The 15573-nt window shown below is 40.0% G+C and overlaps 1 protein-coding gene across 4 annotated transcripts in view; it reads left to right on the top strand.

Moving 5' to 3' along the window:
- The window catches only part of cdk14 (cyclin dependent kinase 14), a 156286-nt gene that overhangs the window by 96669 nt on the left and 44044 nt on the right, over positions 1–15573 (top strand). For all 4 annotated transcript variants that reach the window (XM_032558884.1, XM_032558883.1, XM_032558886.1 and 1 more), the window contains 3 exons: positions 584–647; positions 6795–6843; positions 13330–13469. In XM_032558884.1, the coding sequence (XP_032414775.1) occupies positions 584–647; positions 6795–6843; positions 13330–13469 (253 nt within the window). The remainder of the gene's footprint in view (positions 1–583; positions 648–6794; positions 6844–13329; positions 13470–15573) is intronic.

Raw genomic sequence — 15573 nt, 5'->3', positions numbered from 1 at the left:
TTTATGAAAACTGTTATAGATACTGTAGTTCACAAGCAAAGATATGTTTATGTTTACTCTTCATAATACATATTATAGGAATTCTCTTGCTGTCAGAGCTTTTTTCACATGTTGTCACAAAGCTTAATGTGCTTAACTGAAACTTATGACTCACCACACAAAATAGTTTGTAATTGTGAATAAGACTGAAAACGATTGACGAATTTTAATTTCCAATTCAAATGAAAATCTGAAAAGTGTGTCTTTCATTTTTATTTAACTTCCTTTATTCTGACACTCCTAAATGAAATCCAGTGCAACAAGCTGGCTTTAGAAGTCACATACAACATTTACCTGTGATTTTCAGTTTTTGAATGGATAGAATTAAATCTGAAACCTGAGTCTGTGTACAAACAGCCAGAGATACGTTAGAACGGTATAAACCATTAATTATTTTCCTTTCCATCCACTCTATGCATAACTTTCCTGCAGTTTATCACAAAATGTGAACAAGTTCAGGGATATAAACCACTTAGAAAGTATTTAGTGATGAAGATGTTTTATTTTCTTGTGCTGACTTCTTCTCTGTTCATGTCTCTGTCAGGTTCTTGGAACTCCGTCTGAGGAAACATGGCCTGGCGTTAACTCCCTGCCTCACTTTAAAACAGGTGGGACATTTCTTCTCTTGAAGCTGTGCTGGAGCTGTTTTGGGTCATGGCTGTAAACTGGAGCTGTCGTTCTAAAACTCCGGTTTATATCTCAAACAAAGCACTAATTATCCTTCATTAAATAAACTTAGAAACGTAACATAACAAAATACAATCCATCATTTTAGATGAAAGCAGACAGAAAGTTAGTCTAATCCAGATGAGCAGTGAAGCAGGACTTTATCACTCAACGTTGATGACATTGAAGATTCGATGTAAGCTGATCTTCATCTTTCTGACAGATGACTTCACATTAGAGTCTAGAATATTTAGGGAGGAGTTGCAAAAATGTCTGGAATGTTCTCCATTGGATTCTAAGTAGTTTGGAACTGATGCTGTAAACTTTCCCTGGTTTTAGAAAAGAAGACTTTGATGAGGTCATTCATCCCTGGCAACGTGTAAACACACTTCAGAGCTGCACATATTTTATGGTAGTTGTCAAACTTACGAAAGACCTGTTGATCATTACTAGGATCACCTCCAGGAAGCTGGGCCCTTCATGGTGCCATCGATATATAAGAGATAAGGACCAATGAATGAGGGCGCTGTCCACACTGTTTTCACTCTGTCTGGCATCTTTGGGGGTAATCTCCAGCCTGGCACCTCTTAAGACAATCTCACCGTCTTATTCTGGAAACCCAAAGACATTTAAAAAAGTTAAAAATATCATTTTAAAGAACATTGGAGTCAGGAATGAAAGTGGCATACATTGAAGGACAAATAAATGACAATTAAATAAATAAATAAACTTTCCTTCTGGCTATTTGAGGCCAGTGTGTGTTAGTCTAGGGCTAAAACAATTAATCAGTTTAATCATGAAGAATCAATTATTGAAATAATAGTCAACCAGTCTGGTAATTGATTAATCATAGCAACCGACTTTTCTTGTGTTAAAAGAGCGCTGTAAACAGACTGTAACATCCCAGGTTAAACCGTTCACAGAAGTCTGATGGCTGATTTGAACGATTTCAACAACCATGCAAAAAATAACAAAAAGCATGAAGACCTGCTGAGTTAACGTTCTATTCCACCAGTTCTTTAATCACTGCACTGTCACCCTGTTTGAAGAAAATAGTTGCTGGTCAGGTGCAGACCATGTACATCCTACTGCTCATCAGACCTCCTGCCTGTTGAGATGAAGAATCGTTTAGTGTTTTTGCTGCATGAAAACTTGACATCTGCAGAAACTGTTGACTTCTTTAAATCAGGATTGAAAACATCATCAGGACTGTTTTCTGCAGCTAACCTACCAAGGCCCAAAGATTAATACAGAATGCCTTCATGTGTCCTCTGTTTTTTATTTGCTGAAATTTGAAAGAGACATAAAACCTTAGCGTTTTTTTCCTGTACGCCATAATGCTCGAGCTGTTTTATGTCCTGTCTCTGCTCCTTTCTTCTTCCTGTGAAACACTTTGAAATACCCTGCTATTCCTTAAGAAAGAATTTGAAAAAGAAGCCGACCCTGTGATGGACTGACGATCTATCCACCCAACTGATTGGTGGAGACGGGGAGCAGCCCTTACACCACCCCGCATGGATGAAGCAGGTGTTGAAAGTAAAGAGAGGGATGAGAGAACACCATGGGACACTGACTGTTCTCCTTTATTGTAGCAGCAGCAGCAGCAGCTGCAGCAGGCCGGCTCTTCCAGCTGGTAGCCATTCCTTCTGGGAGCTCATTAGGACTTTTTATGGGCCGATTGCAGATTAGTGTCAGCTGATCCAGGAGAGGAGAGGCAGACAGGAACAGATAAAAAGAGGTGAGGGTGGCGGGCAAGCAGCCATCCCCAAGGTACACTGTGACCCAGACTCCAATCTCCAGTGGCCAATTAGGGACCAACATGCACACACAGCCCATGCTAATGTGAGCTCACTTCCTGTCTCTATGGTGACAGCGTTGGCTTGGAAGCAGTTAGGTGGACCACAGGTGTGTTAGACCATCAAAACTACCATCAGTCAAAACTCATATTTCTCATTCAGTGGCTTCCTGTTAATCCTCAGAAAGTTGGAGGGGAAGATGAGAAAATAAATGAAAAAAATTGAATCCCATACATTTAATCTGTTCACAAGAAAAAGACAGAGGGGACCCTCCAGCAGCCCTGCTGTGGAAAACATTGCTGCAAAACCCCTCAGAACTGTGACTGAACTGTGGAGATGAAATAAAAGTTTATGTGTGATTAATATAAAATAGTGCATATTTTCCTATAATCAAAAGATGAGATTGTGATGAAAAATGTCATCACAATTATTATGACATGAACATCAGATTAACAAAGTCATGATATATTACCCTAATAACAAAATGTTGCACCACAGAACTCAGACCAGCTAAAATCAGCAGGTATGAAGCAACATTTATGCTGAACAAGAGTCCAAAAAATTGAATAGTGAATAAAAGTGAGAAAAAAACTTGTTTTTTACATATTGTGTAGCATAATCTGTGGACTGTTTGGAAAGATTTTGGTCACCCTGCTGGAAGTCAAACGGACCACTTTTACTCACTCTGCTGCTTTCTCCTACTACTTTCCAATCATTCAAGACTGTCTGTAGTTATTGTAGTAACTGAATATTTCTGGGTTTTATTCTCTCTACATAAACTTTACAACATTATTAGTCTGGAACTACTTTCTGCAGGGAGGTGAGTTATAATAAATAGAGGTGTAGAAAAAAAATCTTTAAAGAATCACAGTTTCTAGTCTTGGGAATTCTGAATTGATTCAAAATTCTCAAAAATCAACTTTAAGGCTAAATTGTTCATCTTTACCGCTCGTATTTGCGGTGTGTAATGTGACGTATCGCATTACTCCGCAGAAGCCGTCTCGGCCACCAGATATATTTTGAATATTTTTTCATTTAACAAAAAGCAAAGCAACTAAGCTAACCTAACACTGGTAATTCAAGTTACAGAATTTGATGTACATTTTTCCTTTGTCAGTCTCAAACCGAATCTCTAGACGATTTGAATTGAGAAATTGATTTTGTGAAAAATCATTTCTGAATTTAATTGTAACCCTAAAAATTGGAATTGAATTGAATTGCTAGACACTGAAAGATCTGCATTTTCGATAAAAACTAATAACTTCATGGTGTCTTTGTAGATGATGACACTCTATACTGTTTCGCTTAACCTGTTTCTCTTTTAGACAAAGCCACTAGAAGAGCTTTGCTGCCACTAGCTATACATGCTCTCTCTTTCATGTGATGATACTGATGTGTTTACTGTATGTGTTTCTGTTCTAGCTGAAGCAAGTAAAGGAGCTTCTACTTCTTTTTATTGTAACATTATGTTGTTACTTATTTAACATAGAACGTTTTTCTCGACCAGCCTGATCTGTTCTGCCCCGTCAACCCACACTTTGTTGGGATTCCTCAGGTTGAAAACTTTTTACAGATCTGAGCAATGGAATGAACTTGACTGCAAATTGAAGTTGGACCAGGCACTGTATAAATGAAGCAAATGCCTCATGTCACCATACATCGATACACTTTGCTCAGCCTGGCGCTGCCTAAAGCTCTGTGACTTTGCTTTCAGCAGATATAGGCAGAATGAGATTCTATCTGAGATGTTCTGCTGAAACACAACCACATGTTGGTGTTTGGAAAGCCACAGAGTGTGATTAATACCTCGGCATGATAACACCAGCATGCTGGCAGTTCCAGGAAGTCTATGATAATTACAGTGTAGGGAAAAAAACAACCATCTGGGATTATTTTGAAACTAATACGAATGAATCTGTATTAGTGAATCTGACTGTATTACCATCCCAACATTTCACTGAAGAATTGGCTTTAACAGTGAAAAATGCTGCACAAATGTCTTGCTACATGTATGTGAAGTAAAGTTAGAACTGTTTGAGAAGATCAGTACGCTTTCAGTTTTACTTTATGCATCTACTTACCTACAAAAGTAAGTAAGTAAAAGAATTGCTTTCTGAAGCAAATGAAACCGATTCTTTCAGAGGAATTGTTTGATGGCGTACCAGTTAATTAAAAAGTGAAAAACAAGTGAGTACATTTGTAATAATGTTTTACACAAAAACATATGTACTATTTCTGTGATAACAAGCTATTGAACAAATTGTATGCGGCCAGCGATTGTATGTGAATGATAAGAACAGGACCACGACATTGGGGGGAAAGAAACAAATCTTTTAGTCAATAAAGCAAGATGGTTCTGCTTCTTGGTTCTGCTACATGGAGCAGGGGATCCAGAAGACTTTATCAGTTAGTTTGACCAGTTTATCCTTATGTTGGTCATGTAGTTGAAACAACTGAAACTCTACTATGTTGATATGACTTATGCTGGAAGTTATAAAGTTGTCTTTCAATGGTTATCTTCTCTCTGGAGTCGTTGCAGAGACAGTAATCACCAACAGATGGCAGCTTTGCAACACTTTGGACCGCTAGCTCCTCTGAGCCGCCAGTCAGTGCCCATTAGAACAGAAACACACACATTCAGCTCATGATTCATCACATTATTCATCATTAGTCCTGTGTCTGCTCATTAATACTCCCTACCTTTCTTTTGATCCCAGAATCCACCGCAGCCACACTATTAGACCTCACTTCTGATTGGAGGAGTTATTTCTGCCTGATCTTGACGCATTTGTGGGGTTATTTAAAGGGCATTTCTTTACTCACTATCATAGTGTACCATCTTGGTTGTGAACAGGCCTTTTCTTTAATCCACATGGGGATTGTTAAATAAGCAGCCTGCTGTTTGGGCAGTCAGAAAACACGACAATGTCCGGTGTTGGGTTCTATTCGGTCGGCACCCTGCTGGAAGCTGGGAGGGTGGACTCACAGCACTGGCAGGTTGGCCCTGATGCCAGACCCTGGCTGGGTATTTGGTGAGAAGGATTAGGGCGTCAGTGTGTGACTGACTTGCTGGGTGGTTGGCGAAGGCTGTGTGGTGGCTGGTCAGCTGGCAGGCGGACTGTGAGTGCACATGGCAGCTTTGGCTGAGCTTGAGAGAGCAGGGCTGAGCCTCCCGGTCTCCCAGCATAGCAAACATAGCTGTGGAAAAATCAAGAGGCTGCCTAACCAAACTCTGCAAAAATATGACAATTTCATGTGGTCTGGCCTCGTAGCTGAAGCACATAGCTCAGATGGTATTATTTAAAAACATATCTGAACTGATATCAGACACTCTTCTGTTTGGCAGATTTATACTCAGAACAACCCTGAAATGAAAATTGTTCTTCCAGGAAACTGCAGAAAGTGTTCTGCCTGGTTTTCATAGGATTTTATGTTTTAGGACATGTGGATTTTCTTGCTACCTAAACACTGCATTCTTATTTAAACCTGTGTTTTCTTCCATCTGGATGTGGCTGCAGAAACTTGTCATTTTGTCACTTGTATGAGATTGTACTTTATTGGCATGTATTTAGTGCTAATAAGTACCTGCCATTAACAAACTGTGTTTGTTTACACAGTTAGACTTCAACCTAACAGCCAGAAGACCCTGGCTTATGCCCTTCATAACATTGGGTCCTCACATACTGCTTGGTTCTAACTCTGGGATTTTCATGACATGATTACCTTCAGTAAAGATACCATGGTTACGCAGTATTATGGTTTTAAAACAAATATTTAAAACCAACTTGTTTAAAATAGGATTCTGGCCTGAACCTTTTTATTGACATGTTTCTGATTGTAAATCTAATATTTATTTATTTATTTATTTATTTTTTAAATGTGAATAAAATCTCTTTTTGCTATTATTGAATTGTGAACTTTGACCTGAACTGAGACTGTGATGCTGTTTTGGGTTCTGCTGTAACTTCCTGGAGGAGTTGTTGATAAACTCCTGGAATAGTTTTAGTGAATCAGCCATTTCTGGGAAGGTTCTCCACTGTTCCATGCTTTATCCATTCAATATCATTTCTCACTGTGGTTCTCTAGAGTCCTGCAGCCTTAGAAATAGCTTCGTAACCATTTCCAGACTGAAACGGCTACAAGTCAATTACTTTGTTTGTCATCTGCTCTTGAATTTCTTTAGATCTGGGCATGATGGGTTACTGTTTGAGATCTGTAGCCCTACTTTGTGTTGTGAGAGTAATTATTCTGTTCATATTAACAGCAGGTTATTTTTTCTTTTTTTCATTACAGAACGCTTTACAGTGTACAGCGCCAAGAAGCTTCGACAAGCGTGGAATAAGTAAGTCTTAACTTAAATCACCTGTTCTGTGTGTGTGTGTGTGTGTTTGCAGGTGGGGGGGTGTGTGCGTGTGTTTGAGAGAATGAAAGAGAGAGACTGGAGGAAACACAATGTCAGTTCAGGAAGGGTGGAGGCTCCATTAGTGTTACTGAAGTACAGTTAAATGAGACGAAACGAAAAAAAAGAAGATATAAATTAATAAATAAATCTCAAATGTATTCATTTCTTTCTCCCATTGTTGTGGAGTTTATCAAACAGAAATAATTTGGGTAATTCTAACTGATCGAAAACAAGAGAGGTTTAGTCTAATTTAACTTCAGACATTGAAGAAAAAAGTTATATGCATGTTTGTTTTTTGTTAGGTGTATGTAAACTTCTGGTTTCCAATGTACATCAGTGACACTAATGGAGCCTCCACATCCTTCCTTCCTGCAGTCTTTACATCAAAAGCTGCGTTTCTATTAACCACATAATTGCGCAGATTAAAATTAAAAAATAAACTTGCTTAATGGAAAGATTTTAATTTTAAAAAAACCTCACATTTCTTGATAATACATTTTTGTGGTAGGGTTATGTGGTTTCTCAGCCGTATTGAAATAGATGGATTTTGCTAAACTGCAGTTTAAACACTTGTTTTCATTACATAAGTCACATGACCAACAGCTGGATGTGAATTTGCCACTGCCATAATTTTTAATGACTTAGCACATGAACAAACTTATTCAGGTGTGATTTTAATTGAATTTCCTATCTAATGGAAAAAACACAATTGTTTTTCTTTTGTGTTTGTTTTTTCGGCATCAGCAGAATATTGCCTAAGATTTGTGCACATTTGTAATTGAACCACAGCTAGAGTTTCTACTGTGGGACAGCAGGCCCATATGGCAGGAAAAGGGCACGGTGGCACCGTCTGGGCTGCTGCTGTCTGCCTCCAGGCGAACATCTGGAGCACAAAACCACAGAGGGCAGAGGAGGAGTGTGTCTGTGTTCCACAGGGAAACTGATTTATGCAAAACTGCAGCAGTCTGATCAGCTGGGATCACACCGTGGAACTGCTACAGTAAAGGGACATCCCCACTAAGCTAACGGCCTCATCACACAGGGCTGCTCCGACATAGTGCCTCCTGGGATTCTGGATAATTAAAGAGATCATTTGTGTCATGAATCCCTCTGGGGATCTTCTGTGTCTCCAATCAGTAAAGTAAAAAGATTCCCACAAATCACTGATTATCATCTACCAAATATTCCAGTTTTTTTTATATACATTAGAATCCATCCATCCATCCATTTTCTTTACACCTTTGTCCCTCCAGTGAACGTTTCAGGCGAGAGGCGGGGTACACCCGGGACAGATCGCCAGTCTGTCGCAATATACATTAGAATCTCAAGTCATTATTTTTATTGATTCCAAGATGCCGACGTCTCCTCTGATTGGCTGATGATGAGCCATGACTGAATTCTGAATATATTCCATGTTACTGTTTACATTCATTGCTGCCATGATCTTTAATGACTTGCTTGAGCAAACCTATTCATGTGTGATTTAACATTTATTTGTTATTTAATAGAAAGACTGCAGTTGTGAGGTTTTTTTGACATTAGGAGAATATCGATTTGTGCACATTTGTAACAGAAACACATCTGGTGACTACTACATGTATCCCAGGGTTTCTAACTGTGATGTAAACAGATCTGTACATTAACTATATTTGTTTCCTATTTGAGATCTACCAGAGAAGTGGCTATCTGATAAAATATTGACAAGAAAACAAAGCTCATAAAACCTGGAGAGGTTAGACAGTCAAAGATAAAGATTGTCTGACAGACATTCATATCACTACTTCAGTAGTGATATGAGGAAAGTACAACCTCTTCTAGGGTATACTGACCTGGTAAAAACCAGACCCATATTTTACACTTTGCTTCATCCAGAGGTTCTGGACTCTTGAGAAACAATTGCTTCCCAGAGACAGTGAAGTAAAACACTTGGATTGTGAGGAAAGTGAGTTTTGGTGTTTTGTTTTCAGCTCCACTTCCCAGTCCGGTTCCCGTCCAAGAGGAAATCAAAATATGAACAAAGAAAGCAAAGCGGAATGTTAATGATAATCACTTCCTCTCTGCCGCCTTTCATCTTCAGCCAGGAAACGCTGAATTTGATATGAACATATATACAATCATTTTGTCTCTGCCCTGAGCGCTGGCTCACCCCATCTTACCCCTCGTGTTTCTTCCCCATCAGCCATTTCTCCAGCCGCTTTCTTCCTCCAGCTGTGAAAATGCCCATAACATCTGTGCAGCCGGTCTTCCAGGGTTCATGGCGTTTATCTTTATTTTTTTCCTATGCAGCGTACGATCAGACATTTCTCATAGCACATTTTAGTTTGAGCATAAAGGTTGCCGTCCTTTAACTCAAAAGCTGCTTCATAATGTCCACACGTAAAGTTGTTTATTATTCTTTATTCTCTTGTATATTTACAGTAAATTCATTACTCGAAAATGGCAGAACTTTATGTGGCTCTAAATCTATTTCTATAGGTTGAATGTTAACTGGGTTCAAAACAAAAACACACAAGGTTTAAAATGTTCTCCTACACCAATTTGGTTTTCACCTCAGAAGCTGTTTGAATGATTGATCAGAGGTAATATTATCTGAGTTCTATCTCATGGAACCAAGCGGCAAAATTAAATTCTTTGGGGGTGAAAAGATTGGAATTGGACTGTTCGGACGGCCATGAAAAAGCGGGATATAGGTCACATATGGGCAAAAAAAAATCAGATTTGAGTCGGATTCACTGGTGAACTAAGCCTTTGTTTCCACAACAGCAGCACAACTTGATCCTTTTTCCTTTCATTGCTGTATTTCAATGGTAATATGTGGTTATGCAGAATGAGATTCAGGGCTGAACCAAAGTCAAAAATTAAATGGTCAGAATTAAAAAGTCATAATGGAAATATCTTCCGTACATGGTAATGAATTGGCATTATATCCCTACTTGTCAAAGCACCTGTAGTCTGAACGGTCATGTTGCCTTTTATCCAGCTTTTACTTGACTGACATGAGACATGCCTCATAATTCTGCACCAGCAGAAGCCAGACGTGGTAAATCTGGATGTAAATAATGGCTGAAATTATAATTATGAAATTATGATAGAAGTGTGTGTGACACTGAAACACATCACAATCCCACCACTCTTGGCTCTGACTACACACACAAACAGACTTCTCTACAGGGGCTTCAGCATCTTTATTAGTCATACTTTATTTTTATTAGCTTCCATCATCATTTTATGAATTAGAGACAATACTGTTGGATCCCATTGCTGAGTAAATTCTTAAAGTCGAGTTTAAGAGTCTGTGCCATCCTTTGTTTCTCCCATAAACACAGTGCTGCTGGGTAACGTCAATGTTCTTCTGTGCATGCAGGTTACTTTGGGGATGTAAAACTGCTCACACTAAAGTCTGACTGCTGTCACATCTATCAGTAGTTTGAACAGCCATGTAAACAAAATTATATTCCAGCACAAAAATCTGAATTTAGCATCAAGATCTGCTGTGTGTCCGTAGCCAAAGTCATTGATATTGACTTCCTGTGTTCTCTCTTTTTCACACCGGATTACTTGGGTCTGTGTCCAGAGGCCGGCCACACCCTGCTTGTTCTTGCTGTTTTTGGCCTTCACCCTTCCTTGGTGTGAGGTTTTGCTACACCTTCCCTCTTGTACCACCAGCACTGAGCACACAGGTCCCTCCCATTGTGTAGAATGTCAACAGGCAACCTAAGCCATGTATCATTTGCTGTACACAGAACAGTTGCATGTATTGACCTGCTATTCGTGATTGCACACTTGTCTTTAAACAGCACAGGCATTGTTAAGGCTACCTCACTTTGGAAGCTCTTCATATACCATAAATCAGAAACACAAAAGCAGCAGTGAGGGAACAGTAGAGGTGGGGGTGTTTGAGTTTTGTTTTGTTTCTGTGGTTATTTTGATGGAAAACTCAGAGAAGTAACACTCCAGTGAAGAAGGCAGGCTTCACCACACTGACAATGCCTCATCACCTGGATGAGACTGAATGGGCTGTTATCAAACTTTCCCTAATCATTCGGTCTGGATAGAAACAAGAGCAGAAAGGAATTTGCACACAGTACATCAACTTCCAAAGACCATCACGAGAGCCAGGTGATTTCACACTGATTCATATCTGAATGGAAACTCTCTGGCTGCAGAGAAACATTAAAGTAAAACTTGTTTCTGCTGCTTTGCAATTACCCTTAAAAAACTTCATTTCTCCCCAAAAAAGCTAAATATTGGATGATTTTAATTGCTAAACAAAACAAAACATATAAAAATTTTAAGATTTTATGTACACTAATATTCCCAGCGTTTCCTCAATGTTTTATGTAAGCAGTTTTAACCATCCCAACCTCATCTCACCGAGCTTGGCTCACATGTTTTCAGGGTCAGGTTGGTTGAGCTGTGATTGTAGCTTGTTTTAGATCTTACTGGAGATGTTGAGTTGGATTTAACTCTGGAATTTGGCTGGACTAACTAGTTCACAGCCTGGACCTGAAGTCACTTGGCTGTGTGCTTCAGATCTCTGCTGAATATTAGAGCTATTCATCGTTTGTCATGATAAATCGTCACCTCAGGTCCAGTACATTCTGGTTTCTACCTACTCTAGAGTAGGTTAGGTAGAAATGTCATCAAGAACCAATCCGAATCTAAGTCTTACTCGCTATTCAGAATACTCACTGAGTTTCTTTCTTCCCCACCTTCTCACATCTTTTAAAGGAGTGTAAATAGTGTGGAAGGTGCTGCATGTGTATACGGGTGTACATACTATACACAGAGCTAAAAATATTTATTCGTTCGCCATCAAAAACCAAGCAGGAAGGTTTAAGAGTGTTTATGGAAATACCTGACCAGTATTCCAGAAGTGCATTTGTGAGGTCAGACACTGATGTGGAACTGGAAGGCCTGGGTTTAGTTTCCGCCCTTATTCATCCCAAAGGTGTTCTATTGGTCTGAGGTGAGGAGTCTGGTCATGCCAGTCAGATTTTTTCCCCACCAAACTCCCAGGTTTAAGTTTTAAGTAAGGTTTAAGCACTGACTGGTGCAGTCATGTTGGGACAGGAATGAGTCATACCTAAGTGTTCCCTCGACCAAACCCAGACTGATGTCTCCACTGCTTCACTGGCTGCATACTTTACACAACTCCATCTGATATTTTGTGTTGCACTTTATGATTTAGGCTTGGATGCAACTGCTCAGCCATAGAAACCTGTTCTATGAGGTTCTTGACCTAATCTAAAGGGTATATGAAATTTGGATGTTTGTAATCATAGCCTCTGAAGAAAATTGTTAACCTCTGCTCACTTTTTTCTGCAGCATCTGCTGACCCAGCTCTGTGGGTCTACCACTTCATGGCCGAGTATCTGTCATCTCCAATCACTTCTACAGTACTTTGTCACAATTCCACCAACAGTTGAATGTGAATTATTTAGAAGTTAAGAAATTACAAGTGTCACAAGTGACCTTCTATCATTGTACCATTCTGGAATTCATTGATCTCTTGAGTGCTACCTGTTCTTCTCCAAACTTTTTAGAAGCATTCTGCATGTCTGGCAGCTGCATTTTCTACACCTGTGGGTGTGGAACTGATTGGAAGAACTGAATGATTCTCAGGGGTGGGTGACCACTTTTGCCAACAAACTGTATCTTAAGGACACTTTGACAGGTTCAGCACGTGTTAACATGAATAGCAATCCGTAGTTATGAATCCATCAGTTTAAACTCTGATGTCTCTGAAAAAAAAGAGTCTGTGCTGAAGTTTTTTAGTTGTTTGGGAAAGAACCCAGCAGCACAGGCCCTGATGGACTTCATTAACTTTATCTCTGCATCCGTGCTGAGCGCTACAGAGCAGAGATTTATTCCCTCACACGTCTTTTTTCTGCTGATAAGTCCGGTTTAGATCCCTGTTAGGAGGCAAGGGAGCAGCTGTCAGAGTGGGTGGAGGGTTTGGGAGGTGGAGGAACAGAACCCTCAGGATTTTACAGTTGTTCTCGGTACCACTGAATAACATCATGTTTATTTAATGCAGCTGATGACTAATTACTCTGTACCTCTGTTTATTTTCTCTCCCCCTCAGCATCGCAAGCTGCGGCTGGTTCACAAGTTCACTACTGTCAGCACACACTCACACACTCATGTCTCTTTCTTGGCTCTTGCTGCAAGGACTTTTATCTTATGGTGACCCAGTCATCATGAGAGCTCGCAGGAGAAAGTCGGTGGCATGCTCTCTCCTTTGCCTTTGCATGTGTGTGTTTCTCCTCTCAAGTCAGCAAACCTTCAAAGTAATGAGCAGCAGTCAGCAGCTATGAGTTGGAGGATGTCAGTCTTGTGAGTGAAGAGGAACAGAGCGCCGCGCTCTGTATGATGTTTGTTTCTTTGATCAGTTGAACTAATTAGGTGTGTTTTATGTGTCAGGTTGGGCTACGTGGACCACGCTGAGGAGTTGGCCTCCAGGTTCCTCCAGTGCTTCCCAAAGAACCGGCTGTCAGCGCAGGCGGCCCTCAACCATGAATACTTCAGCAACCTTCCTCCACGGCTCTGGGAACTGCAGGACAGTATGTAACTCCTAATGTCTCACCACTTTTACACACTGTTACACTGCAGCTGTAAAGCACTGCACTGCACAAGAAGCACAGAGTAGAAGAGTGTAGTTGAAGACAAAGCTACGTTTAGGTAATTCAGGCTTTTAACACAGTTAGTTTCATAATCTCAACATTTAGTTTTATTTAGGAACAGTAAGAAAAATCAATGGAAACAAATAATCCTTGAAATATAAAATTATGTGTATTGTTAACCCTCTTGTGCATGTTTGCCCATGCACAAGGAAAACATGCAAAATCCAAGCAGAAAGACCCCGGGCCGGGAATCGAACCCAGGACCTTCTTGCAGCAAGATAACACCGCTACCAACTGCGCCACTGTGGAGCCATGACTAAACTCATAAACTATATTAAAAAAAATGTAAAAAAAATACTGCTAGAAAGCTACGCAGATTATGAATTTGATCCAACTGACTGAAATCTTAGACCACCTGGTGGATCATTTTGTTTGGCGCTTAGTATTTCTGTCTGAGCATCGTTTTTGGCTCCAGGGTTAGCAGGTAAAGAGACTGACAGTGACACAATGGCTCTCTATCTGTTCCTTTTTTCTTTCCCTTCCCTGCTTTGTGCTTTGGTACAGTCCTTTCCTTTTGTGTTGAGTCTTCACTCTGTCCTGGTCTGTCTGTCTGTGAGGAAGACAGCCAGGAGCAACCTGGGCTTGTTTTTGATCAGGCACAGAAAGCCGGTCTTATCATGCGGATGCCGTTGGGACAGTAAGCCCAGCCGGTCCTCTGCTGGCTCCTGCAAGTATTCTTGGTTTGATTTTCTGTCTTCTTGACTGGTTGTTTGCCCAGAGAAAAGTACACTGAGGCTCTCTTTAAATAAGCCAGGGCTCTGAAATTTCAGAAACACACAGCTTTTAGCTTTTACCACTCATAGCTTTCAGCATGCCTGGGGTTTGGAGGCACATTTCCCTCATGCATTCTGAATCTCAGAGTTAGAGGCTTTAGCCACGGCTTAACTTTCAGGTTTTATTTCAATTAATCCTTCAGAATTGGGTTGTTGCATCAAAGTATGTCAGATATGACTACCTATCCATATTCTTTGACACGCTGCACACACATTAGCAATCCCTTAAGCTGTTATTCATTAGCACGGTGAAAAGCCAGCTCAACAGACCTGAGTGTGCCACCACTGACAGGGTGGTAATTTTAATTGGAGAATTTCATTTTTAATTCCCCCCGATTAAGATTTTTCTGCATTATTAATCCTGTTATCAGCTCCCAGCAGGCTGTCGTGTTGAAAAAGAAGCGGAAAGCAGCGGTCACTGACAGAGAGGCAGGAAGGAGATGGCTCATTTAGATTTTTGTCATGCTCACTCGCTCCTGTTTTCCCCGCTCTGCCTTCATCTCACTGTGTTCTCTTCAGGCAGAGCAGCAGAGCAGAATGAGGAATAAAACCGTTCCCAAAACCAGGACGGGAACGGATCAAACCAAAGTACCGCTCGCCTCTGTTTTCCCTTTGCCTCTTTGTGGGGACGAATGTGTTGAATTGTTTCAAACAAACGGCAGAGTGAGATTAAAAACTAGTTAATTACTTAAATGGTGAAGTGGCTGCAGCAGTGGGACAGAGGAATAAAATGTGCATTGCCACTAAAAGCGATTATTTGTAGGTAACCATTTATTCCACCTGAAAACAAAGAAAACATCCAGTTTGATGTTCCAAATGGAGTTTAATCAGAGGAAAGAAACAACAACCTAAAATTCCAGAAAAAAACCCTGATGATTTCTGATCAACTGAGTTGAATGGATCATTTGTCAGTCATAAGGTTTTGCGTTTAAATCTTGGTTGGAGTTTCTATGTAAGACAAATCAATAATAGTTACAAAAATACAGCATTATTACAACAAGTCTGTAAGTCGAGTCGAGCAAATCTCAATCTCGTAATCTGTTGATGACAATGACAAATAAATCTTATCTTATCTTATCTTAAGTTTATTTTTGTTTTTAGTTTTTTTTTATAAAACCTTTTAGTTGATCACGTTGCCTTCTATCCAGTGTTGGGCAATGTTGGAGATGGTTGCTGTGTTTAAGAGGTTTCCAAAGTGTGGCTTGAGAGCT

The sequence above is a fragment of the Xiphophorus hellerii genome, chromosome 3, assembly GCF_003331165.1.
Source record: "Xiphophorus hellerii strain 12219 chromosome 3, Xiphophorus_hellerii-4.1, whole genome shotgun sequence".
NCBI lineage: Eukaryota > Metazoa > Chordata > Actinopteri > Cyprinodontiformes > Poeciliidae > Xiphophorus > Xiphophorus hellerii.
The sequence above is the reverse complement of the archived record's forward strand: the minus strand, read 5'-3'. Positions and strand labels throughout refer to the sequence as shown.